The sequence below is a fragment of the Myxine glutinosa genome, chromosome 6, assembly GCF_964187855.1.
Source record: "Myxine glutinosa chromosome 6, kmMyxGlut1.1, whole genome shotgun sequence".
Taxonomy (NCBI): Eukaryota; Metazoa; Chordata; class Myxini; order Myxiniformes; family Myxinidae; genus Myxine; species Myxine glutinosa.
The window spans coordinates 3,831,612-3,858,518 of NC_136266.1; the positions used below are offsets into that span (position 1 = coordinate 3,831,612).

Consider the following 26,907-nt stretch of genomic DNA (forward strand, 5'->3'; position numbering starts at 1 on the left):
TGACAAGGACGATTCGATTAGATTTTGGTCAATATCTGAATATGGATTTGGATATGAGGATTATTTAATTTTTTAAGTGATTCTTCACCATTGGGAGATCGGGCCAAAAACGATACATATCAGGATATCTCAAAAAGATATCGATGGATTTGGACAACTTGTCGGACAGGTTGTGTGTGTGTGTGATGAGGAAGAATCGTTTCAATTTTGTTGAAGATCCGGTTCCGGATCCAGCTAGTAGAATTTTTAAAAAGTGATTCTTCACCATTGAGTGATATGGCCCACCAGGCGGAGGTATGTGCTCTACTGAGTGCTGTTCTAGTTCTTAAAAGTGTATCGTCTGCCTCTTGGCAATCATCATCATTACCTTGGCTATTAAGACTGCCTGTATCTTATTGGGTTTCCAAGGAAGATGGCTTGAAGCCTATTGTTCTCGCTAATTGTATCAAGGGAGGTGCAAAGCAACCCTCCCTCTATATAAGGGATCGTTTCTCTGTATGCAGCTTTAACATGGGGACTGAAAATTTGTTTCTCAGCTTCTACTGGATGAAATCGGCTGCAAATTTCAGAAGTAAATGCTTTGTACATGGAGGTAATTTGTTTCTGTAGAAAAATCTGTTTCTTCATTCTTGAGTTCTATTTAGAAAACCCTCAAATTCATGTTGGTGTCCGTCCGTCCGTCCGTCCGCCCAAAATGTGTTGGCGCTTATAATCTCAAAGGCTATACATTGAAACTAGCTGAAACTTGGAATATACATCGACCATTAGGTATAGTTAATGGCTTTCGAAACAAATTCAAAATCTGCACTCTTTGATACCTGGAAAAGTGTATGTATGTATGTGTATGTTAGATTGCTGCATGTACCATATAGATTTTTTTTTTTATCCTTCTTTCATCTGTCTATTTAACCCTATTTGATTGCTCTTCTATGAGCTCTTGCAGAGATGGTCTTTGTCTTTGTGACTGTCTCGTTGTGCTAGTGACATGAACTCAAAAGCCATTGTTGATGGTGAACATTGTCCTTTGAAAAATAAATTTGAGTTCTTGCCAATATATCCCAGAAGGTTATTTTGAGTTTCAACAACACAGTAATGTGTGGCAATCACCATAGTTATTGCCTGTTGAGTACCAGATGGGAATCCTGCATAATAACCTTGAGAGAGATGGAGCATTGCGTTAAAATAGTATGTCAGAAACGTCAACGCAATAAACTTGAACTTTTTGCAAAATTTGTCATTTTCACCGGGTATTCTAAAAATGCATGTTTATGTTCTACTGTTACGCATTACCTCCCCAAACCCCGGTTACGGTGCACCTCAGAATCTGGAGCGGGAACGCGGCAGAAAGATTTGTTATCTTGAGTGTTCTAATAAACCATGTAGTCCGGCAGCTAAGCTAAATATAGCATAACAATTGTGCATTTTGTGAGGAAAGCACCAAATTTGGCACACTAGTAGACTATCATATTGTTACAGACACGACTTTGATGTTAAGGTGGGCCGAGCGGAATGGCCGTCGTGTCCGCACAAATTACCCGATTGTACCCGAACGTTGACGAAGCCGCGCCACGCTGGCTCAATAAGGAAAAAGAAGACACCCGGCTGGGTTATAATGACAGACACCAATGTTTCGATTCTCAATTATATTCGTACGGAAAAGGTTAGATTACAGGGGCTAGAGGTAAAGCACAGAAAAGATGGGCACTTAGACACAGGCTTATCTTAACCCCGGACAGACGACAGGTAAACGGGACAACGGCTGACTCACACGGGGATTGATGGCCAGGAAAGGCAAGTAGCGATGGCTCAAGGTGCACTCTTGGCTCAAGGCAGGGTACAGTCCGGTCCAAAGATGCGGGGAGGTCACAGCGCTCGGAGGTAACGTTCTTTCCCAGGCGGGTTCGCTTCCTCTCCGCGATCGCAGGCAACGTTCTTTCTCAGGCGGGGCGCCTCTGACTCAGCGCGCGCAGGTACTTCTTTCTCTTCAGCTGGGGGGCGCATCTCCCGTCACATCCGGCGCGGGGCCGCGTATATCCGGCGGGGAGTGACACGCCCTCGGCTCGGTAGCTCCGCCTCGTGGAATCGGCACGCCCTTCTGATTGGGTGCGGGGGGGTTACCAGGCTCCGCCCTTGACGAGGAGCTGACAGCCAGCCCCTCTGGTAACCCCGTGGAGCGCCGAGCCGGTGTGAGGACGCATCCTCCCCCGCGCCGCCGCGCCGCCCCCATCTCCTCTGTTGTTGTAGTTATAGTTGTGGAAGAAGATGGAAGGAGGTATGGAAGATGGAAGGAGGTATGGGAAAGGTCCTAAACTCACTACTGGTGCCATATAATCACATTCTGGTGCAACGAAGAGTCATAATTAATGGAAACGAGGCCTTAACTGACATAGACTAAGAATAACTAGCAAGATGTCCGAAAGTTGTCTACGTGTGGTGCGGTGGACCTGGGCACGACATTTAATGGGGGAATAAGGGGAAGGTCGGCTCTACTGATTGTTGTTTACAGACAATGGGACTAGGGAATGGGGGATTGGGGAAAGTTGGGGAGTATTGGGGAAAATAGGGGAATATTTACAAGCGGATATGGAGGCCAAATTCCATATTCGCAACAATATTATGAAAAGATCTGGATATTGGGCCATCTCAGATTCAGAGATTTGATTTTTGCAAGATTTGCAGATTTTGCAGATTTGCAAGCTGAGATTACAACGCCAGCGACGGCCGACTCCTTCCTGCGAGCTGCCCACGTCACCCGCACAAGAAGAGCTCATCAAATCACTGCAGCGGCACTGCACATCCTGCAACACCGTGCGTATGAACGCCACTGTATGACATGCTGATGATGCAGAAGACCTGCCTGAGTTCGAAGACTGGTGTCACCAGAGAGGAGAAGACATTCCCAACTTTCAGTACTGGGCAACTGTGCTGGAACTAGAGATGTTGGTACTGGTCTACATGCGTTCTCTGCGGCAGGCTTCATTCACGATGTACCTTGATGCCCTGACGGAACTGGTCCCATGGTTCCATGCCTTAGACCACACACACCATGCCAGGTGGGTCCCTGTTCACCTGAGGGACATGGTTGCACTCCCAATGAAGCACCCAGATGTAGCCAGAGAATTCAGGGCTGGCAACTTCACTGTACAGAAGACGAAGAAGGTGTTCTCTTCGATTCCAATCGACCAGGCGCATGAACAGAATAACGCCTGCATCAAAGGAGATGGTGGAGCAGTCGGCCTCACTGACAAGCCAAGTGCCCTGCGGCATTGGATGATTGCCGGGCCAGAAGTTGCCAGGGCCATAGAAGAGTTCCAAGATGGCCATCAACACTGGGGGAGGCGAGAGGACACACGTCATCACGAGCAGACACCAAGTGTGCAGACCTCTTTCGCCAAGGATGTCCGCGCCCTTGTCAGCGTCATAGAAGAGCTTGGCAACCCCTTTGAGGAAGAGAGCATGGATCTGGTTGTCCTTGACACAAAGGAAATTGCAGGTCCTGCTGCAGTTGAGACTGTCAGGAATGTGAAGAAGATTGGCCAAGAGCAGTTCCAGGCTTTCACCAGAGAATGCCTGGTGGAAAGGACCAAGCCAATTGATGATGCAATTCGTCGGAACAAGCTGAAGGTGTCATTTTGGAAAATGGCTGCCACAGCCATCAGGGGCTTAATTTGAGATGGCCCAATATCCAAATCTGTTCATAATAGGATAGTCTACTAGTGTGCCAAATTTGGTGCTTTCCTCACAAAATGCACAATTATTATGCTAAGTTGCCCCACTAATGGTAAAACCACACCAATGCAATTGTAGAACAAAACAAGTAATTGTATTAAGAACTCTCATATACACAATGCTAACACTCTTAAAGATAGTACAATGAGAATATCACGTGCATCAAATGAACAATACATATGATGGCACCATACTTTCCCAATGCTCTCAAAGCAATAAACTCGCGATACGCCCAACGTGAGTGGAATGTAACATTCCCCAAAGTCCGTGCACGAATCTCCACACTGGGTGAAGGTTGAAATCGTGCAGAACGGCAAAACAATAGGCAGGTATTGGCGCGGCTGTGGATGAAGAGTTACGAGTTGAGAGTTCTATATGGGAATTGAGCCGATATAGAAACCAACGGCAATCCACACGTTGAGATCGATATGGAAATCCCAACGACAAAACAAGATGCACCAAGCAGACAGCCTCTTCGAGGACAAAATGGCATATAAGCCTGTAATGGAGTTTCTTGCTTCCTCCTACAATGACTCACACTTGGTGATAAAACCTGAGATGCAGGTTTAATTGTACTCGCAATGTATAACTATGTTGCAGGCAATCCTTTTCCCGGGAAGCCTCAACTCATTTGCAACCAATATCAAAAAGTCCGCTCGCAGCCTCGATGCGACGTTACGGCTGTATCTTCCTCTCCCTAGTCTCCACTCTCCCAAGCTCCACCTCTTTTGACCTTCTCTTCCGGTTTGTTTGCCGCGTCTTCCTTTTTCCTTCACAAACACTTATTTTCACCTTTTACTAAAGTCATCCATTTCACACAAAAATCTTAACAATATTACCTGAAACTAAAAATCCTACAAGTATATAATAACAAAGGCGGAAGTGACGGATCCGTAACACTACCAAATGGCCCAACACCTTTGGTCACAACACCACAGCATACTTCGTCAATGAGTGGTGTGTATGTCGGGCTAACCTGGTACCGTTGCCAAAGGAGACTTTTTTTATGGCGTAGCCCATCGGGGCAAAGCCATCTAGAACAGTGTTTGTCCGTCCATCTGTATGTATGTGTGTCTGTATGTATGTCCCCTCAAATGTATACCAATCAGAGCTGAGGATCTGGTTACATGACAGGCTGATGTGATTACGTCTGATGTCATTACGGCGGTACGGCGGCTGACTCTGCACACACCGCCATTTTGATTTTTATGCTGTTCATGCCGAACATATCGTCGAACCTGTCATACATCACAATCGCCATGCTCTACCTTTCGTTTTTCATTCAGTGTGAAACACAAACAAACCGATTGTTAAAATGACCATCAAATATCGAAAGCATCGGCGTTATGTCTCTTCCAACAAAACAGTACGTAACCAACCCTTGTGGGGTATAATCTAGATCACAGTAGATCTTTCCTCAGTACTGTAAGTAAAACTTACCTCACGGATGTCTGGATTCCTCCATATTTCTTTGTTTAATCTACTGTTTAATTTGTTTAATCAGCGTCGACGAGTCTGGCATTTCACTCAGGCCGACTGGGACGGTCTTCAAGCAGCCATCAATCGTCTGGATTGGTCTCCCATCTCCACTGCCTCTGACGTCAATTCTTCCTGGGAATTCTTCCAAAGCAAACTGATCTCTCTCATGCACAGATTTATCCCATCTCTCCTTCAGTTGTCTTACCCTTCCTCCCATCAATGGAACACTGAATCTTGTGGTGTGGCAGTTGCCCTGAAACAACTTGCCTTTGCCTCTTGGAAGGCTAATCCAACTGAAGGAAATCTCAGTTCCTTCCACCAAGCTCGGAACAAGTGTGTGTCTACCCTCAGGAGTGCCAGGAAGCACTATCTCTCCTCACTCAAGAATGAACTCTCAAACCTGTCTCCTTCCTCCAAATCCTGGTGGCGTCTGGTCAAATCCGTTTCTGGTGTTTGTTCCCCCTCCATCCCCTCCCTTACCTCAAATGGCCACACAGTTGACATCGCACGTGACAAAGCCGAATGCCTCAACTCTGTGTTTGCCTCAAAATCCTTAGTCCCAAACCCATCTCTCTCTGTTCCCACCTTTCCCAGTCGAACCAAACTGCTCCTGGACTCTGTGACCTTCTCTCCTGACAAGGTGGAGGAGTTTTTGTCAAACCTCGACTCTGATTCTGCAACTGGACCAGATGGCATCAGCCCACGGGTCCTAAAATCCTGCTCTGCCGCTCTATCTCACCCTCTCTCTGTTCTTTTCACCCTATCCTTTGCTCAAGGTCATCTGCCAGCATCCTGGAAATCAGCAAACATTACCGCTTTACACAAAAAAGGTGCAAAAACAGATCCTTGCAACTACAGACCAATCAGCCTGCTCCCAATTATCAGCAAAGTCATGGAATCCATCATTGCTTCGGATATGAAATTTTTCCTCTTCTCCAATGGCTTGATCTCTGATCATCAATTTGGTTTCAGACCAGGTCACTCTACTCTGGACATGCTGCTTCTGCTGTCTCAACAATGGATGGAGGTCCTCAATGCCAAACAGGAAATCAGAGCTGTCTCCCTTGACATATCACGTGCCTTCGATACGGTCTGGCACCCAGCTCTGCTCACCAAACTCTCCTCCTATGGTATCCATGGAAATCTCCATGCATGGCTTGCGGACTTCCTCTCTGGTCGTAGTCAACGTGTGGCCCTGAATGGATTTCTCTCATCTCCCCTTCCCGTTCAGGCTGGAGTTCCCCAAGGCAGTGTGCTGGGCCCTGTGCTTTTTCTGGTCTTAATCAATGATCTCTCCGACTCTCTGGAAAATCCTCTGTATCTCTTTGCTGATGACTCCACTCTCTGCCGCTCCATTCCTCTTCCCTCAGATCGGCAGTCTGCAGCCTCCTCACTCTCTGAAGACCTGGACAAAATCACAGACTGGTCAAACATGTGGAACATGTCTTTCAATCCTGACAAATCTCACACTCTTACTATGTCTCTCCGAAAAGATCGACTGGACAACCCTCCCATCTACTTTCTCAACAATCCTCTCCAAGAAGTTCTGTCGCTCAAGCTTTTGGGTCTCACCATCTGCCATGATCTTTCTTGGGAAAACCACATTTCCAAGCTGGCCTCCAAAGCCAGTCGCCGACTGGGCATCCTCCGTCGTGCGAAGTCCTTCCTAGGCACACCCGAGCTCCTCACCACATACAAGGCTTTCATCCGCAGCTCAATGGAATACTGTTCTCCCCTATGGGCTGGTGCTCCTGCCTCACACCTGGCTCGGCTTCACGCTGTTGAATCCAAAGCTTTCAGAATCATTGGAATCTCCCGCGATGAAGCTATCTCTGAGGGCCTTTCACTCACTCACCGCAGGCAGGTAGGTGGTCTTTCTGTCTTCTACCGACTCCTCTCCGGCCTTGCTCCCCCAGCTCTCTCTGTGCTCTGTCCCCCAAATATTCCTACAGGTCGCACAAGATCTGCCAGCCACCCTCTGATGGTTAAACTGCCGAAATCTCGGCTCTCTGCTCACCTTCACTCTTTCATTCCTCTTTTCTCCCGCCTCTGGAACAAACTCCCACACTCACTTCAATCACACCTCCCTCCAGGTCTTCAAAACAGCTGTTCACCACCATCTCTTATCTTCCCCCATCCAAAACCTTGATCTTTTCTACCCCCTCTAATTCACCCCAGATCCACCTTGTTTGAAATTCCAACTTCTTTCCTGGAAGTCTTGGCAGTGTCCATATGTTTTATACCTCTCCCACCCCCCCCCCCCCTTCCCATGCCTCCCCCCCAAAGCCCTCTCCCTCCCACAGTTCTCTCGATGTCTCCATGTCTCTCGGTCCCTGCTCTCAAATGTTGTGTTTGTGTCCTTCCCCCTCTCTCCCCATCTTGTCTACTGCTCCCGATGTTATTTGTTTTGTGTGTCTGTTTGTCTTTCTGTGTGATTAATGTTCGCTCTTTCACGAGCCTCGATCTTGTATACAAAAAAAAAAAAAAAAAAAAAAAAAAAACTATATAAGAGAGATGTCTGTCTCTGTCTGTCGCCATTTTTCTCAGAGATGGCTGAGCGGATCTTCATCAAACTTTCAGAGGTTCATCAGTGAGTGCCTGGGAGTGTTTTAGGCAAAAAAAAAAATTGAAAAAAAAAAAAGATCGTTTTTTTGGAGGTTATAAAAAATAATCGCTCAATCGTGCCTACGCTTTTTAAAATTAATGACAGTTATATACAAGTACACATTCGCATAAATAAATACAAAACAATCACCAGACATTTGAGCACAAATAAATCAAACAATTCCGGAAGTGTACGAAGTTGGTAGTTCGGCTTCTTCTTCTTCCTGTTTGGCATCACACTTAACGCAGAAACGGGATGACCGCCACATTCACCAGCATATATTTAACGAAAAGGTGATTAACCCCCTCCCTCCCCTTCCTCTCCTGCCTCTCCCCCCCTCCCCGCTTCCTCCCCATACCGCCCCTTCTCCTCCACCTCCTCCCCTCCTCCCCTTCCCCCCTCCTCTCCTCCTCCCCTTCCCTCCCCCCCATTCCCCTCCTCTCCTCCCCCTCCCCCCTCCCATCACTCCTCCATCCCCTCCCCCTCTTCCACCCTTCCCCCCCCCCATCTCCCTGCCTCCCCCTAACCCCCCCCGCTCCCCCACCCGGCAACGCCGGGTACTTCTGTTAGTGTTATATACAGCATTAGCGACTTAAAAAAGCTAATCATGTGAGTTTGTGGTTTATAATATTTTACGAGCCCGGCTACACCACGGTTAGACTTTCGGTCTTGTTTCATTGGAATGAAGAAAACCTTTGTTTTCTAATAAATAATGAGCGCCTCAGCTCATCCCCAGATGATGAGGGATCACTTGAAGATCGTTGAGATGTGATTATTTGGGGCATTGAGGATTAATGTATATTACTAGAAGGATGGTTTCTTCATTTTGCAAACTTCCACATTCCTTTCTTCTTCTTCACAAAGTGGCAGTACAAATGGTGTTATGATATTTTCATGGTGTACTGCATTATTCACAAACTGACTCCCATTGAGGGCACAAATTGTAGCATTTGGAGACTAAGAAGAATTGCAGTGCCACCTACTGCCACCTTAGCAGAGACCTCCAATTTTTAGGTTATTTCTCCGAAATAACCTCAGAGTGGTTCCCGGTCGGTATCCTGCTGTCCGTATGTCCATTAACATTTGACTAAACATCCTCTCACAAACTACCTGGCCAATTATGGACCAGATTTGGTATGATGCATCAGTACATTAAGGTCTCATGGGGTTGTGCGCCCTATCCGGATCCACATCCTAAAAGAGGCTGAAAATGTGGGTTTTGCCTCAAATCCAGGTAATTAGGTTGCTGCTCGGGTTTATTCTTCATCATCTTGTATGAAAGCAAGGACGTATCAAAGTGGGGTTGTATCAAAGCAGGGTTGTATCAAAGAGTGTCCAATGAAAGCAGTGTTGTATCAAAGCGGGAAGGCAGACTAAACCTGTCATCAGTGCCAGCAGTTATAAAGTGGCAATTCTAGTTTATTTTAAAATCTTCTCAGAAACCGTGGGAAAACAAGTCAGTTTCCCGTGGGGATTTTTATTTTTTGCATTTGTCAGATATTCCACGTACATCCAAACTGTGCATGCACATGTTTTTGCAGAAACGTGGACCAGGCTTCAAGTATGCATCAAGCCTGCCTGGCTCAATGCTGCGCGAAGCCGTCGGGAGCTTAGGGGGATCGACCGGCGAACGGAGACGCTCCGACGACATCTCACGACGTCACATGGATGACGAGGAGAGTAGTGAAGGCTTCCAGGAGGATGGGAGTGATGAACGGCTGCTGGGCAGTGGTGAAAGCGCGGTTGACACAGACGACGGCGCAGAAGCAGACGCTGATGGGCCCGAACGCTTATCGGATGTGTCGGGTACCCCGTCACCTCCGCTTTTGCCACCTGTTCAACCAAACCATTCTATGGTCAGTTGTCGAAAGGGTCAAGAGGATGGGCTGGTTACCAAGCGGCGACGAGATGGCGAGGCAGCAGCTCCATTGGGGCAGAGGAAAAAGGTGGGAATGAAGTGATTTCATTGGATTGGGGGAAGGTTCTCTTTAAGTTATCAAAGAATTAAGACTTGTAAGGGGAAATATGTAAGCCACCATTTTAACCTTCACTCCTGAACACACGTTTCTTCCTTCAGGCTTCATCAGTTAAACAATATCGGCTTAAAATGCAGATCTTAGATGGCAACCAGTACTTGATGAAACTGGGTTCCTTTCCTGTTTTATTGTACCAAATGTCTCATTTCCCTCAAGGTCATGCATCAAAATGGGGAATAAAAGTTGGATATATTCAATTTAACTCATCTAAATGTAACCTTTCTCCTCCACCCCCTCCCCATCCTTCACTCCCTCCCCATCCTCCTCCCCCCCCCCCCCCCAAGTTTAGGTATGGGGGTAGGGAGAACCACTAACAGGAATGAACAAAGCTACTTTTGCCTTTAAACTGCCATAGCTTTGGCCCTTTCAGCACTTCTTTTCCTAACGTAGTATCACTTCAGAAATCACTTGATTATTTTTTTTAAGCTTTACGGTTCATTTTATTATGAAAAAAGAGGGTCTTTAATTACTCTGCATTAATTTTGTTGTATTTGGAAGATGCATTGTCTTTGTAAAGTTATTTTAGTATACCGTGGGCCCCCACTATTTGTGTGGAATACGTACCTGGGAAATCCAGTGAATTGCGAAACCGCGAATGGCGGGGCATTGTTTCTATGGAAAAAGGGGGGATAGGTTCCCGAGTCGCGAAAATTCATGAATAGAGAGGACCAAGCCGTGAATGGTGAAGCAAATCCCGAGAATGTCGATGATAATCCACGGAGGTCGATGAAAGTCCCGGAAATGGCGAGACAAAACCCACTAATGGCGATAATCCCGCAAATGGTGAGGCAAATCCCGCGAATGTCTACGATAATCCTCGAAGGTCGATGAAAATCCCACGAATGTATGCCACGACATTGTCTCAATGGGGTTAAGGGGGTTATGTTATAGGTTCCCGGCGGTTCCTGATTCATAAAGGAATTTTTTTTAAAGTTTAAAATGTTTTCGACCGCAAATGCACATGCTTACATTTTCACAAAAAAATCCGTTCAAATTCCAAATAAAAACGACAACACCAGGTACCATTTCCAATTTATTGAAGGAATGTGCTTACAGTCAAACGTGCTTAACCAGCTTCACCATACCGGACCATGATACTAAAAAAAAACACATCATGTACCGTTGAAAATTTTTATTATACAAACACACGCAACTTTTCAAATTATGATGGTGATGATGGTTATGATGATGGTGATGAATTAAAATCCCATGAATTCCTCGAACTCTGAAGATGACCCAAATTATGGTCCTGCAATGTCGTGCACTGAGGGAGAGGCAGCAGTTGAGTGTGTTGGTGAGGATGCTGGTGAGGACACTGAGAGGGTGGCAGGAGAGGTGCTGATGGTCTTGAGGTGGAGGGAGCAGGGTGAAAGAAATGGAAATGGGTAATGGAGAGCTGCCTGGCAGATTGCCGCAGGTTTTGATGCAGCTCTTTGTAGGGGAGAAGCAAATCATCCAAGCCCCTCTTGAACCTGAGGTACCATTCCACGACTGGGTCAGCATCTTGCACCCTTTCAGCAATCGCCCACATGTCCTTCAGCACCTCGCCCAGTAACTAGACTGTGAGGTTGGACCTCTGCACTTCTTCCTCATCACTGCCCACCTCCTCCTCCTCATAGGAAACCTTCGTAATGGCCTCCAATTCCTCCTCGGTGAGCTCGTCGCCATGCGAGGCAATGAGATCCTCCAACTCCTCATGTTACATGTCATCAAAGCCTTCCCTTCCCACCTGCCGTGCGAACCCGACAATCACATGCTTCTCCTCGGTGTTATCGGGAAAGCCAGTAAAGCTTCTGACTGCCTGTGGCCACAGGTTGTGCCAGCACGCATTGATGGTGGAGGCTCTCACCTCATCCAGCGACAACTTGATGGCGCTGATGCAGTGGGCAATGTTGAAATCCTTCCAACACTGCCCACCGGTGAGCCATGGGTGCGACGCATCACATCAATCGCATCCAAAATGCGGTGAACCGTGCGACAGGTGTAATATGTTTTAAATGTTGAAATCACATCTTGGTCGAGTGGCTGGATGAGGGAGCTGGTGTTGGGCGGCAGGAAGATCACCTCGACATTCGGGTGAGCCACATCAAGGTTCGCGGGGTGGCCAGGAGCGTTGTCCAGGAACAAGAGAACCTTGAACGCAAGGTTTTTTTTCCCACCATGTACCTCTCCACCTGAGGGACGAAACAATTATGGAACCAGTGCAGGAAGATTGCTGCCGTCACCCAGGCTTTCCTGTTGGCCCTCCAAAACACGGGCAGAGTTTTCTTGATCTTGCCCTTGAGAGCACATGGGTTCGGGGAATGGTACAGCATCATGGGTTTCATCATGAAGTCCCCTTTTGCGTTTGCACAGAGGAGAAGAGACCCAGTCCTTAGCAGCCTTGAATCCAGATGCTGTCTTTGAGATGAAAGTTCTCATGGGCATCTTTTTCCAGAAGAGGCCGGTCTCGTCAGCATTGAACACCTGCTCTCGGAGGTATCCCTTCTCTTCGATAAGCCTCGCAAGTTGAGCAGGGATTGCTTTTGCCGCCTCGTGGTCCGCGGAGGCATGCTTCCCTGAGAGCTTCACATTTTTGAGACAGTACCGCTCCTTGAAACTATGGAACCATCCCCTGCTTGCAGTGAATGAACTTACGCTGCTTGTACCATCATCGCTCGGCGCATCACTCGTGCTGGCACCACCCGTGCCAGAGAGATGATCGTAAATTAGTTTGGCCTTTTCGTGAATGAGAGGTCCACTCAATGGCATATTCTTCTGCGTGTTGTCCTCGATCCCTATGCTGAGAGCCTTCTCCATCCTTTCTATGTGGACATCCCGGACATGGGTGACCACCTTCGTACTCGATACAGTGCTTGCTGAAACACTCTCACGAATTGCCTTCTCTTCCGTATGTAGCGAACGGTGGATTCGTTGACGCCGTTATGCTTGCCCACAGAGGCTGCAATCTCTCCTCTCGAAAGCCGGTCGAGCAGCTCCATTTTTTGGCTCATGCTCATCACTTTCTTCTGCCTTCTTGGTAGTCGATGCATTCTCACGAATTGCGCTTTGGCACTGGTTTTGCGCTTTGGAGCCATAATTGAATGATGAGCAGAGCGAGAGGTAAAAATGCATGTCAAAGCAACGGGACGAGAGCAATGATCGAGACGCAAGACACGGTCTGTACATGTAGGAATGCGAGCATTGTGGATAGCTGTGGGAAGGTTGAATACTCTGCACATTGTTTGTGGGAGATGTTATGGGATGATTCCGTATTGAACCTATCTGTTAATTTCAATAATCTATATACTTTTAATGGAGCAAGTGTATGTATGTATGTCCGCCCTTCACCCATTGGTTGGACAGCTGACCTGACTCCACCCACAAATGTAACCTAAAGTATACAGAGGCCCCCATCTTTCCCCCCCCCCCCCCCCCCCCCGATGGCCCAAAATACCGAGAAGTCACCGAGAACCCAAAATACCCCAAGGACCCTAAAAACCCCAAAAGTCCCTGAAGACCCAAAACAGACACAAAAGACCTAAAAGACTCCAACGGCCAAAAATACCCCAAAGACCTAAAATACCCCGAATACTCAAAAGACCATGAAGACCCAAAAGGCACCGAAGACCCAAAAGGCCCCGAAGACCTAAAAGACTCCAAAGACCGAAAAAACCCAGAAAACCCCAAAGATTGAAAAGACCCCGAAGACCCAAAAGGCCCCGAAGACCTAAAAGACCACAAAGACTGAAAAGACCTAGAAGACCCCAAAGACTGAAAAGACCATGAAGGCACAAAAGGCCCCGAAGACCTAAACGACTGAAAAGACCCCAAAGACTGAAAAGACCCCAAAGACCCAAAATATTGAAATGACCCCGAAGACCCAAAATATCCTGAAGACCCCAAAAGACCCTGAAGACCTAAAAGACCCCAAAGACTGAAAATACCCAAAAGGCCCGAACACTGAAAGGACCCTGAAGACCCTAAAAAAGCCAGAAGACCCCCAAAAAACCCCAACACCGAAAAGACCCCGAAGACCCAAAAGACTCCAAAGACCCAAAAAACCCCGAACACTGAAAATACCCCGAATACCCAAAAGACCCCGAACACCTAAAAGACCCTGGAGACCCAATGGACCCCAAGGACCAAAAATACCCCGAAGACTGAAAAGACACCAAAGACCGTGGGGTTGTCATGGGTATTGTTAGTTATGGCGATGGTTGAAGGGGGATTTTGAGGAGATGGTGGGGGGTAGGTGTGGGGTTGTCATGGGTACTGCTAGCTTGGGTGACGGTTGAAGGGGGATTTTGAAGGGAGGGTGGGGGGTAGGTGTGGGGTTGTCATGGGTACTGCTAGCTTGGGTGACGGTTGAAGGGGGATTTTGAAGGGTGGGTGGGGGGGGGGGGGGGGAGATGTGGGGTTGTCGTGGGTATTGTTAGCTAGGGTAACAGTTGATGGGATTTTGTGAAGAGATGGTGGAGGGGAGGAAAGAGAGTGGTGTGTTGTTGTCGTGGGCATTGCTCGCTCGGGTGACGGTTGAAGAGTGATTTTGAGGGGATGGTGGAAGGGAGGAGAGGGGGAAAGAGGTGAGTGTGGTTTGGCCGTGGGTATTGTTAGCTCGGGTTTACGGTTGATGTTTGTTTGTTTTCTGGAAAATTGAGATGCCTCAATAACCAAGGCCACCTAAGTTGAACAGAGAGCCAGCAATATTACCAAAGGAGATAATCAATAAATCCAAGTCAAATCGGTTGTATCAGCAGAAAATATCCTCCAATAAGAGATGGCAGAAAATGTGTTGAACGCTTGGAGCAAGAACGCCCGTAGGGTCGCCCGTAGGGCCGATACTCTACTAGTATTTTTAATGAAGCATTTGCATTCTATAATTTGCGGGGTTGACTTGTTTACACAGCTAGTGGGATATCCCGCGAAGCTCTCGTTTCAAGTGCGACTAAAATTTGCGGTCGTCAAAGCCATGAAAATACAAAGCACACAGCAGTGAATGTATAAGCCGGTAATCGCGGCTCGTAGATGTTTTTTTTGTGTACGTATGTCCAGCTCCTTTGTGTATGGCTGGTGAAACATGGGTTTTATAAATGTGTCAAGCTAACGGCTCGTGAAAAAAAAAATTGCACCCCTGAAAAACCCACAAATTCGCGGAACATGGCCACGAATAGAAAAAAACCGCAAATTTGCGGGATACTTTTCCCACGAATAGAGAAACATGTCGCATTTTATCAACTGCGAATACGCGAACCGCAAATAGGTCAGGCTGTACAAGTTTTAGAATATTTGTGTAGTTTATTGTTGTCGTAACTTTAGACAAACTTGTATGTCATAGAGGGAGGGAGATTAGGGATATATATTGTTACGGAAACGGAGTACGGCGCTCCCCTTAGCGGGGGAGGGGGGTTAATCCCCCTTCTATTTGTACTGGCCGTCTCCGCTCCTGAAGCTACCCCGCTCCCTTGTGGGGTGGGATTGGCCAAGGCGATCGGTCAAAGGATTCCCGTACACCCCCGCCGATCCCTCCACAAAGCAGGTGGGCAACTCCGTTCGAAACCACGGACAAGATGGTATTTTGCCGAGCGGTTTTAGCAGCCCGCGGTTCGAACCATTAACAAATACTAAACCCGATTCATATGCGTCGGCCAAATCGTGCCACAGGTACTCAATGGGGGAAATCACAAAGACGATCGGATGTGGAAGAAGAAGCCAAAGAAAGGAGGAACAGGAATTTATTAACCAATTATGTACAAATCAAAGAAACCAAGGGAAAAGGAAAGAAACGAAAATAATTTACAGAAGAAGAAGACACAATGCAATTCTAGCTTATCTACAGGCTTAACTTAAACCCCAGACAAACAGACGACAGGCAGACTTACACGGGGATGATGACAGGAATGGCAGGAGGTTCGTTCATCTGGCGAGGTTCCGTTCCGACCCACGACTCTCTCTCTCTCTCTCTCTCTCTCTCTCTCTGTTGGTAACACTGGGATTCTCCTCTCCAGTACCTCGAACCCAGCTCCAGCCTCGAACCCAGCTCAGCCGCACCCACCCCGCTCTCGTACCAGTTCAGCAGCACGTACCAGCTTCTCGTACCAGCCTCTCGTACCAGCCCAGTAGCATGTACCCTCTCTCCGCGATTGTCGCACGCATATCTCAAGCGGGGGCGTGACACGCCCTCGGCCGTTTGGGTCCTGCCCCCGTGCTCTGTTTTGTGGCCTTATATGGCAAGCCACGGGCTTGTAGCCTTACTTGGGCATGGAGCTGAACAGCCCCGCCCCCGTGGCGCGCCATGGGCTTGTCTCTTCTCGGCGATCCCGCCCTTCTTGTCCAAACAGAGCACGGAGCACATATTCACAATGGCGGCGAACGCCGCTTCCAAACCAGGGCCAGTTGAGAGGGCGCGCACCCCACGCTTGTCAAGCGGTTTTGCACAGAGAGGGAGAGTTTGGCTGGGAAATGCAATCCTTGAAGGGGACCTATCTTATTTCATTTGGTGCAATGCAGAGTCAATTAATGGGAAACAGAGCTTTAAACTAACATAGAATAAAGAAATAACTATAGAGAGGTTCTATGATTGGCTACGTGCTTGTACATGGACTAGCTAAGGGGACGACCTTTGACCTTTACCACAAATGGAGGTATTTACAAGAACTATTTACTAGAGGGTCATATTTACAAAGACAGGATTCTCAAATCCGCAACACGGCACCCTTCTTCCTCCAGGCACGTCCCGGGCCTATAAAACTTTACTTAATGTGGCATGTAGGTGTAATTCCCTCTACAATTAATCTGACCCTGAATGTGACAATTTTAAAACACAAATGAGTATGTCCCGCTGTTGCATTGCACCCTGCCTAACAGATTCACGCCCACAATTAACCGAATTGCGGAATTGATTCTCAAACTACACATGAACGGTGGGGAGCATTATTTACAAGTGACGTTACTTGGACTATTTACAAAACGCAACCCAGGACCTGCGATTTCTTTTGGGGGAAACAAAAAGAAAATCCTGTGGGAGGGGAGGAGACAGCCTGCACTGCATCGACGCACCAGCACCAATAAACACCAATAAAGAGCACCAAAAAGCACCAATCAGCACCAGAAAAACACCAAAGCACCATCCAGTGCGCATTGCACATATTTCATCACAATAAAAACAACACACTGATGATCTTGTTCTTCTCTGCTCCCTCTGCTGGCCGATGTTCTTCCAGATGTTGTCTTTCTTCATGTTCTTCTTGCTTGTGGCCTATTTGCAATAATAAAAATGAAAAATGCACAAAACGTGCCCGTTTTTATTTATGGCCCACAGGGGGCCAACTATGGGTGGTTCACCTGTGGGCTTGGTGCCACCTCACCGGGGTCCGCAAGCAAGATCTTGGGCCATCGTGGCCGGTCCCAGCAGAGGGGCCATGCCCCAACCCGTGGGGTCCATGAGTGGTGCTCAGCCACAGACATGTGGTCCATAAGTGGTGCGTGGATGCAGGTAGCTGGTTGCGAGAATTTCTGGCACACAGACGCGGCCTCCCGCACGCTCCCCCTCAATGCCCAGCAAGCATGATCCTCGGGTCGGGGAAGGAAGACAGAGATGACAGGTTAGCGAGGGGTAAGGTCACAGGGGTACACATCAACGAAGGTAATGCAAGGTGAGGTGCGCACGGAGAGCGAAGTGAGAAAGCTCGTCCCTACCGTACACCACCCCCCCTGTCACCTACTCCACCCTTGCCCTTACCCATATTTACAACAATTTACAATTCGTCTCTAGCGTCACGTCTTCCCCATATCTCCCCTAATCCAAATTCGTCACAATCCCTCTAACCAAATTTGCCATCATCCAAATTCCTCATCAATTCCTCATCAATTCCTCATAAGGAGGAAGAGATGGAACATCAAGCACAATGTCACACCCACGTCATGATGCGTCTCACAATCCAAAACATTTGCACAGAAAAATAAAAACAGATGGCACGGTGTGGAGTTTCGTCACCGCAGGTGAGTGGATGTAGATGGTGCGAGGGGATTCTTAATCCTAACTATCCTGTAAATGACTTTAATACACTTTACACTACCCGGGGTCTTTCCCTGCCAATCTATTGGCCATCTTACACTCTATGCGGTTTTAAGAACCAATTCCCATTGACCAAACGGTGGTGCTTCATCAATTTGGGGTCTCACTCCCCCGGTTCAACTCCCTGTGCCTTTGCACAATTTCGGGACTGAGTCGTGTGGCTCCCCTAACAGGTCTACTTACCTGTGCGCCTCCACCACTGAAGTGGCCTCCCGAGCGTAACTGCTCCTCGCTAACCTACCTGGGGAAGGCCCTCTCTGGCGCTTACCCCCCTCGGTTCCTTCTCTGGCACTGGGCTACCCGGGTCCTTCCTTTGGATCTTCGGGCCCCATTGAACTCTAACTGGCTCACAGAGCGTACCTGCGGCCTCACCTAGCCGACAGACTACCAGTGGCGGAGCGCTCAACCAACCATCCCTCTAACAGGCCACACGCCCAGTCTTTTCCACGTCACTAATGCACCCATCCAAACACCATTCTTCCACACGCACCACAGATGCCAATATCCAACCACAATTTACCTATACCCTCTACCTAACTCTTAAACTACCCTCCCCGGGTCTTCGTGATGGGGTCCATCCTCCCCATACACACCTTCGCACCATCCACTCCACTCCACAGTTTCCACCATACTCACTCCACACCATCCATTCCATCCTCCATATATTCCAGACCATACATTTCATTCAACCATGCTCACCTGTATTGGCACACCTGTGCAATCACTCCTACACCTGGTGCCTCCTGCACCCTCCTTCCTCCCAGGCTTCTTCATTCAATACAATACACTCACCCACACTTTTCACAATACACTACTGAATACACTTTTACACACACACACAGCATCATCTGATCTAACTACTCCCCTCTGAAACTCGCGCTTCCCAGTCGCCCTTCATACTATTGCGCTCCCTCGTCGTTATAATCCAACTACCCTACTCTCTACGTCCCCACTACAGGTATAATGTCGCTACTTAAATCTCCAGTTACCTATGGTCAATCTTCTCTAGATCCCTATCATTTTATCCTAACCCTCCCGGGCTAGTTTCACTGCCATAACCCCATAACTAGTGCTCATGTGCCCCGGTGGTGGGAGGGATGGTGGATTTGCCATCCCTCCACATCGGCTATCTCTCACTATAAATTTTTCCCATTCAATTTTCTGCAAATCAAAATTTGCCAATCACTGCCAATCATTTTTACTCATCAAATTTTTGTCAATCACCAATTCCCTATCCCTACCAAATGTCCATTAACTTGAGCCTCGGTGCGTCTTTACATTTTCAAAGCGTGGCTTCGCAAAGCCGAGCAATTAATGCGGGTTGTTCGTCTCCCGCGGTTGGATCCGTCCGGCACTCGGTTCAGGGAAGGAGGTTTGCTCGGGCCGAGATTCCACGCACCATCTCGGCGCGGAGCCTCCCGGTCTCTGGCCCGATGGCCCAACCTCGCCCGGCCGGAACGCCGCAACCACAAGGGGTCGCCGTGCCGACCCTTCCTACCTTCCCTTGAACCGGGCCGCCCGCTCCGCTTAGCGGAGCACGGACGCGACCGTGCAGAGCGAGGCCCGGCGAGGATCGCGCATGGCGGTTCTTTTGAAACCGCCGTAGTTACGATCCCCGCTGGTTCCCGCAGCACCCAAAGCCCGGCACGAACTGAGGGCTCGCTTCGGCTAACCGTCGGTCTAACTGCTAACCCGATTAACGTCGATGCTTCACCTGCAGGCTCACACGCATACACGACCCCTTTCACACTCACCGAGCTCGGCGCCCCAACGCCGCCCGTACACCCCACATACTTCGTTATTGCACTTGTTCTTGTTCCGCTCACAGACTTCGTTACACACCCGACCACCGCACACCTTCGCACACACTCGTCGTTCGCACACCTCATCAACACACCACTTCGCGCCCACTCCTCGGTCACATCCTCTGTGACAACCACGGGTGTGCACTCTTCTGCACACCCAATCACGTGCTTCACTACCAACTCAAGTGTGCATTCCCACACGCACTCATCCATTCCAGGTGTGCATCCTTTCTCACCTGACACAACCAACTCGTACTCCGTGTCACTCTTACTACCACACTCTGTCGTGCGTTCACTCTCACTCTCGACAGCACACTCGCTCCTCGGCGCACACTCTTTTCTCACACACACCTCCGTTCCACACCTTTCTCGTGCACCAGTCGCACTCTCTCCCAGTACATACTCCGTACCACTCATGGGGGTGCATTCTTGCACACACACGCTGGCTCACAAATACCTTCCGCACTCCCCATAGTCGGACCTCCTTGCACACCTCCTCTTTCCATACACTCCGGACCAGTCATACACCTCACCATTGGTCTCTCACGAACACCCGGGTCTAACCCAACACCCAAGCCCCCTGAATCTCCCCTCACACCATATACATTTCCGATTATATCGCCACTCACCTCGGCACCTCGTCTTCGCTCCTCTGCCACCACCTGCAAACTCTTTATTTGGTCAGTAAGCACATCATCACGATTTGAGCACAGACCTTGTACATAATCCATCACTTCCTCCTTTATCTCCCTCTGAGTTTCCCTCCGTCTCTTCTTAATTTCACTCACCCCCTCTTCCACATCCTCTAAATTTTGCTTTACCTCTTTTATTTCCCGGTGCGCCTCCTCAATTTCTTCCTCTAAGGCCACCTTGGTCGTCTCTATGTGCGTTCTTACTTCCCGCTCTTTTGTCTCCATTGCCTCTGTCACCTCATCCAACCTCTTTGTCAACCCCTCGTGTACCATCTGACATTCCCTCTTTGTCGCTATAAGTTCTTTTTTTATTTCTTTCTGTGTCGCCTTCAACCCCCCGATTACCGCAGTGTTCTTCTCCACTTGGTCCCCTAACTCCTTTTGTCCCACCGTCAGCTGCTCTACTCCCCTCGTCAGATCTTCTATGCCCCCCTGTAACCTAGCTGTACTATTTCTCACCTCTTTCTCCATACGCTCCTCACCCCGCCTTACCTCCTCGCGTACCCCCGCGACCTCTTCGCCCACACCTCATCTGATCTCCTCCCCCATTTCTCCCATCTCTTTGGTAGATGCCGCCCTCATCTGCTCCAAATCATTCCTCTGGGCATCCAATTTGGTTTCTAACCCGATTTTCACCTCCTCTATCTGATTCCCCATCTGTTGAATTTCCCGGGCGGATTGCTCCCCTATTTCCCTCAATTTGCCTTCCATGGTGTTTTCTAACCCCGCTAACACATTCTTCACCCCTTCCATCTGGTTCTCTTGGGCAGCCATTCTATTTTCCAACCCCGTTAACCCCTCCTTCATTTCCCCAATTTGATTACCCATGTCCTCCAGTTGGCCCCCCAATTTACCTTCTAGCCCTTTCAACCTGTTGTCTAACCCCTCAAATTTATTGTCAAAACCCTCAAATTTAGCTTCTAGCCCCCCGATTTGGTTTCCCATATTACTTAACCCGTCTCTCAATCCCCTGATTTGGTTTTCTAATCGCTCCCCCATTCTGTTTTCCAAACCTCCAATTTGGCTTCCCATTTTCTCACTCATCTTATCGCTCCAAGCATCCATTTTATTTTCCATTTGCTCACTATTCCTTTCCATCATTTGTTCCATTTCTCTGCTGGATTTTTCAGCCATTTTTCCCATATACCCCATCATCTGCGCCATGAAGAGGTCCAATTTCACCAGTGCCGCAGGCTCGGCCGCCGCAGCGCCGCCATTTTGTGCCTCTGCAACCACGTGCGCAAGGCCGCCATCTTGTGTACCTGAAACCTCCACTACCGAATACGTATTGCCTTCCTCCATTACTCCCAAATCCTCCCCGGGGTCCTGGGTCGATTCTACCCCTTCTTCTATCTCCCCTACCGGCATCCGGTCGCCTTGATCATCCATGGCACGGTTTTAAAATTTAGAATATTAAATAAAATTTTGGCCACTCGTAATTTTGAGTGCGTTTAAGCGCACTTGGGGTCCGAATCTCGCTCCTGACACCAATTGTTATGGAAACGGAGTACGGCGCTCCCCTTAGCGGGGGGGGGGGAGGGGGTTAATCCCCCTTCTATTTGTACTGGCCGTCTCTGCTCCTGAAGCTACCCCGCTCCCCTGTGGGGTGGGATTGGCCGAGGCGATCGGTCAAATAAATTCCCGTACACCCCCGCCGATCCCTCCACAAAGCAGGTGGGCAACTCCGTTCGAAACCACGGACAAGATGGTATTTTGCCGAGCGGTTTTAGCAGCCCGCGGTTCGAACCATTAACAAATACTAAACCCGATTCATATGCGTCGGCCAAATCGTGCCACAGGTACTCAATGGGGGAAATCACAAAGACGATCGGATGTGGAAGAAGAAGCCAAAGTAAGGAGGAACAGGAATTTATTAACCAATTATGTACAAATCAAAGAAACCAAGGGAGAAGGAAAGAAACGAAAATAATTTACAGAAGAAGAAGACACAGTGCAATTCTAGCTTATCTACAGGCTTAACTTAAACCCCAGACAACACAGACAAACAGATGACAGTCAGACTTGCATGGGGATGATGACAGGAATGGCAGGAGGTTCGTTCATCTGGCGAGGTTCCGTTCCGACCCACGACTCTCTCTCTCTCTCTCTCTCTCTCTCTCTCTCTCTCTCTCTCTCTCTGTCGGTAACACTGGGATTCTCCTCTCCAGTACCTCGAACCCAGCTCCAGCCTCGAACTCAGCTCAGCCGCACGCACCCCGCTCTCGTACCAGTTCAGCAGCATGTACCAGCTTCTCGTACCAGCCTCTCGTACCAGCCCAGTAGCATGTACCCTCTCGTCGTGATTGTCGCACGCATATCTCAAGCGGGGGCGTGATACGCCCTCGGCCGTTTGGGTCCCACCCCCGTGCTCTGTTTTGTGGCCTTATATGGCAATGCCACGGTCTTGTTACCTTATTTGGGTATGGAGCTGAACAGCCCCGCCCCCGTGGCGCGCCATGGGCTTGTCTCTTTTCGGCGACCCCGCCCTTCTTGTCCAAACAGAGCACGGAGCACATATTCACAATGGCGGCGAACGCCGCTTTCAAACCAGGGCCAGTTGAGAGGGCGCGCACCCCACGCTTGTCAAGCGGTTTTGCACAGAGAGGGAGAGTTTGGCTGGGAAATGCAATCCTTGAAGGGGACCTATCTTATTTCATTTGGTGCAATGCAGAGTCAATTAATGGGAAACAGAGCCTTAAACTAACAGAGAATAAAGAAATAACTATAGAGAGGTTCTATGATTGGCTACGTGCTTGTACATGGACTAGCTAAGGGGACGACCTTTGACCTTTACCACAAATGGAGGTATTTACAAGAACTATTTACTCGAGGGTCATATTTACAAAGACAGGATTCTCAAATCCGCAACAATATATTACACACAATGAAAGTGTCCTTCACGCTGTACTTTTTTTTTTTGAAGGTCTTGCTAACTAAATCATGTCACATCCATTTTTTGTCACTTTAAAACCTGGTCGTTCTCTCCTGCTTTGGGCCTTGGGATTACAAGGCTTGTCTTGGACATTCCATTGACACCTTTGATCCATTTGATGTTGTTCAATCTTTCTGATACCCGAGGACCATTTCTGTAGCTGTGCCTTTACTACCATGTGAGTTTCAGTGACATTTTAACCAATGGCATGAACACCCAGAACGATGCATCACACTTGTGAAAACCCGGCTGCTGCCGAATTCCTTTCGTCGGACCTGGAATGATAAGCCGCTGGTAGTTCGTCAGCTACTTGGAACATGATGTTGAACGCTGGTAAGCCACATGCGCTCTCTTCACAAGGATTGGTGATCAAACTATTCAATCCACTTCTCTGGACAGCAGCTGAAAGATGGGTTTCCCAAAATCTCAGCATTCTTGGAAATCCTCGCTCTCTGCCGTAACCTTTAATGAAAGGGTCATATGAACATGTTAACATGAAAGGCCAGTCGCGGTCTGGGCATTCTCCTTGGAGCTAAGGCATTCCTGTGCCACAATGCGCTCATCTTTCATACGGAGCTCCATGGAGTATAGCCTCCCACTCTGGGCTGGTGCTCTTACTTCCCACAACATTACTCCTCTTGAGGTGGTCATAAGCAAGGCCTTCCACACCCTTGGTATCTCAAGACAAGACCTTGATTTCCAAAGATTAACACTCCCACCGGTGGCAAGTTGATGGGCTATCTTGTATAAGCTTGCATCTGCCCTTCCAGCCCTCTCCTGCATCTGACCTCCCTAAGCCACTTCAGTTCACGTACAGTCACGTGAAAAAGTAAGTACACCCCATGTAAAGTTTTGACTTTTTCAACATATTTCAACATACAGCTATTTGATCTTCATTTCAACAATATTGACAGATAACGGTGATATAATATAACAAATATCATGAAACATTTACATTTTGTAGTCCATTGTATAATTTAAATAAACATAAATGCAAATTTAGCATGTGGAAAAAGTAAGTACACCCCTACATTTATCACGACTTCAAATACCTAAAATTAGAATCAGGTGCACCAGTTCAGGTGCAAATGATTAGAACATCGTTAGAGAGGATCTTGGAGGAACTTGTCTTATTTAAACCTCAGACATTTAGTTTGGTTTGCCCTTTGTTGTTGAAGTGTGCGGCGTCACCATGCCTAGATCAAAAGAGCTCTCTGATGCATTCAGAAAGAAGGTTATAGATGCCTACGAGTCTGGGAAGGGATTTAAAAAGATCTCCAAACAATGTGAAATCAATCATTCGACTGTCCGGAAGATCATCGACAAGTGGAGAAGATTCCAAACAACTGCCAACTTGTTCAGGCCAGGCCGCCCCAGCAAGTTCAGTCCGAGAGCAGACCGCAAGATGCTGAAAGAAGTCTCTAAGAACCCCAGAATGTCATCACGGGACCTACAGGTAGTTCTTGCCACAGTTGATGTCAAAGTGCACGAGTCTACCATTAGAAAGAGGGTGCACAAATTTGATCTACATGGGAGGTGTGCCAGGAGGAAACCTTTGCTGTCCAGAAAGAACATCAGGGCAAGACTAAAGTTTGCCAATGAACACCTTGGCAAAGACCAGCACTCCTGGAACAATGTGCTCTGGACAGATGAGTCAAAATAACATGCAACAACAACATGCATTTTAAGGCCATGTTCCCTGCTAGAGCGGGGGTTAGCCTTGCGGTCCCCATGACAATCTTCTCCATTTTGCCCTATTTTCTGCATCTCTCCTTGTTAACCCCCTTGCCCGCATTTCTTCTTCCACCATCTTTAGCCAAGTCTTTCTCGGTCTTCCCCGTCCTCTACTTCCTTCTACATTAACTTCCATCACTCTTCTCAACCAGTCACTTTCATCCTTCCTCAATACATGACCAAACCATCTCAACCTGTTCCTCTTCACAGCATCAATCACAGGCAATATTCCCATCATCTTTCGCAATTCATCATTTGTCTTCCTCTCTCTCAACGATACTCCGCACATCCATCGAACCATTCGCATTTCCACCCTTTCCAGCCTTCGTTGCTGCTCTACGTTCATTACCCATGTCTCGCTCCCATAAATCATAACACTTCTCACACATGCAGCATACAGCTTTCCCTTCAGCTTCAGCGACACTCTCCTCCTCATCAGCACGCCACTCAGTTCCCGAAACTTCTTCCATGCACATCTCACTCGAGCAACCGTTGCTGAGTCTGATCCACCTTCTCCATTCAGCATGTCTCCGAGGTAGCAAAATGTTTTCACACCTTCCAGCTTCACGCCGTCTCCAAGATCCAACTCAACATTTCCTCCATCTGCAGCTCCCTCTGTGCACACCTTACATTTGAATGTAGCTGCCACACTGGTTAATGACCCTCTCAGACCACTACATTTTTGATGAACCCACTCAGCACACATTGTACATTGAATGGAGTTCACTCCGACACCCTTCCTGCACACAGCACACGGCCACTTCCCAGTTCTTTCCACCTCACCACATGCTTTACCACTTGCCATCACCTTTGTCTTTCCGATATTCACCTTCAGACCTTTTGTCTCCATGCATTCCTTCCACTTGTTCATCTTTTCCTTCAGTCCATCCATACTTTCCGCAATCAACACCAGATCATCTGCATACAACAACTCCCACGGTAAACCCTCCTTTACGGTCTGAGCCAGCACCTCCATCACAGCTACAAATAGTAGTGGACTTAGTACCGACCCCTGATGCACTCCCACCTTCACCTCAATCTCACCACTGTTCCCGTCCTTCGTCCTTACAGCTGTGCGTGCTCTTTTGTACATTGCCATCACTACTCTGATCAACCATTCCTCCACTCCTAACTTCCTCAATGCCCATGTCAATACTTTGCGTGGAACCCTATCGAATGCTTTCTCCAGATCAACAAACCCAAAAAACAACTTCTTCCTCTTATCCATGTACTTCTCCTGCAACTGCCTCACAATGAAAAGCGCATCTGTCGTTCCTCTTCCTGGCATAAATCCAAACTGCATTTCGTCGATCTTCACTTTCTTCCTTATCCTCCTCTCCAACACCCTTTCCAATACCTTCATTCCATGCTCCAATAACTTTATCGCTCGGTACGAGCCACACTCCAGAGGGTCACCTTTCCCCTTGTATAGAGGGACGAGGGTACTCAGTTCCCAATCCACTGGAATGCGGCCTTCTTTCACCACCAGATTACAGATCTCTGTCATTCTCTTCACACCCCAACTTCCTGCTGCCTTCAACATATCTCCCACAACTCCCGTCGGCCCTCCCGCTTTTCCACTCTTCATTGTTTTTATCGCTTCCTCAACTTCCTTCTCAGTTATCTTCTCTGCCGGTCCTAAAACTGGGTTACTCTCTATGTTGCCATCCCATTCATTCTCTGTATTCAACAGCATTTCCATATATCTTTTCCATCTTCCTTTAATTCCATCTGGGTCGACAACGATTTGTCCCACTTCATCCTTCAAGCAACTCACCCCCATCACATCACACCTCTCTTTCGCTATGTGCTTTGCAATCCTGAATACTGCTTTCTGAC

At 48.1% G+C, this 26,907-nt stretch overlaps 1 protein-coding gene across 3 annotated transcripts in view; it reads left to right on the forward strand.

The window, feature by feature from the left end:
• Positions 1-26,907, forward strand: part of LOC137429548 (F-box/LRR-repeat protein 19) — a 248,856-nt gene that overhangs the window by 73,376 nt on the left and 148,573 nt on the right. For all 3 annotated transcript variants that reach the window (XR_013623757.1, XM_078779567.1, XM_078779568.1), the window contains exon 5: positions 9,355-9,759. Coding sequence is in view for 2 of the 3 variants with exons in the window: in XM_078779567.1 (XP_078635693.1) it covers positions 9,355-9,759 (405 nt within the window). In the remaining variant the exon portion in view is untranslated. The remainder of the gene's footprint in view (positions 1-9,354; positions 9,760-26,907) is intronic.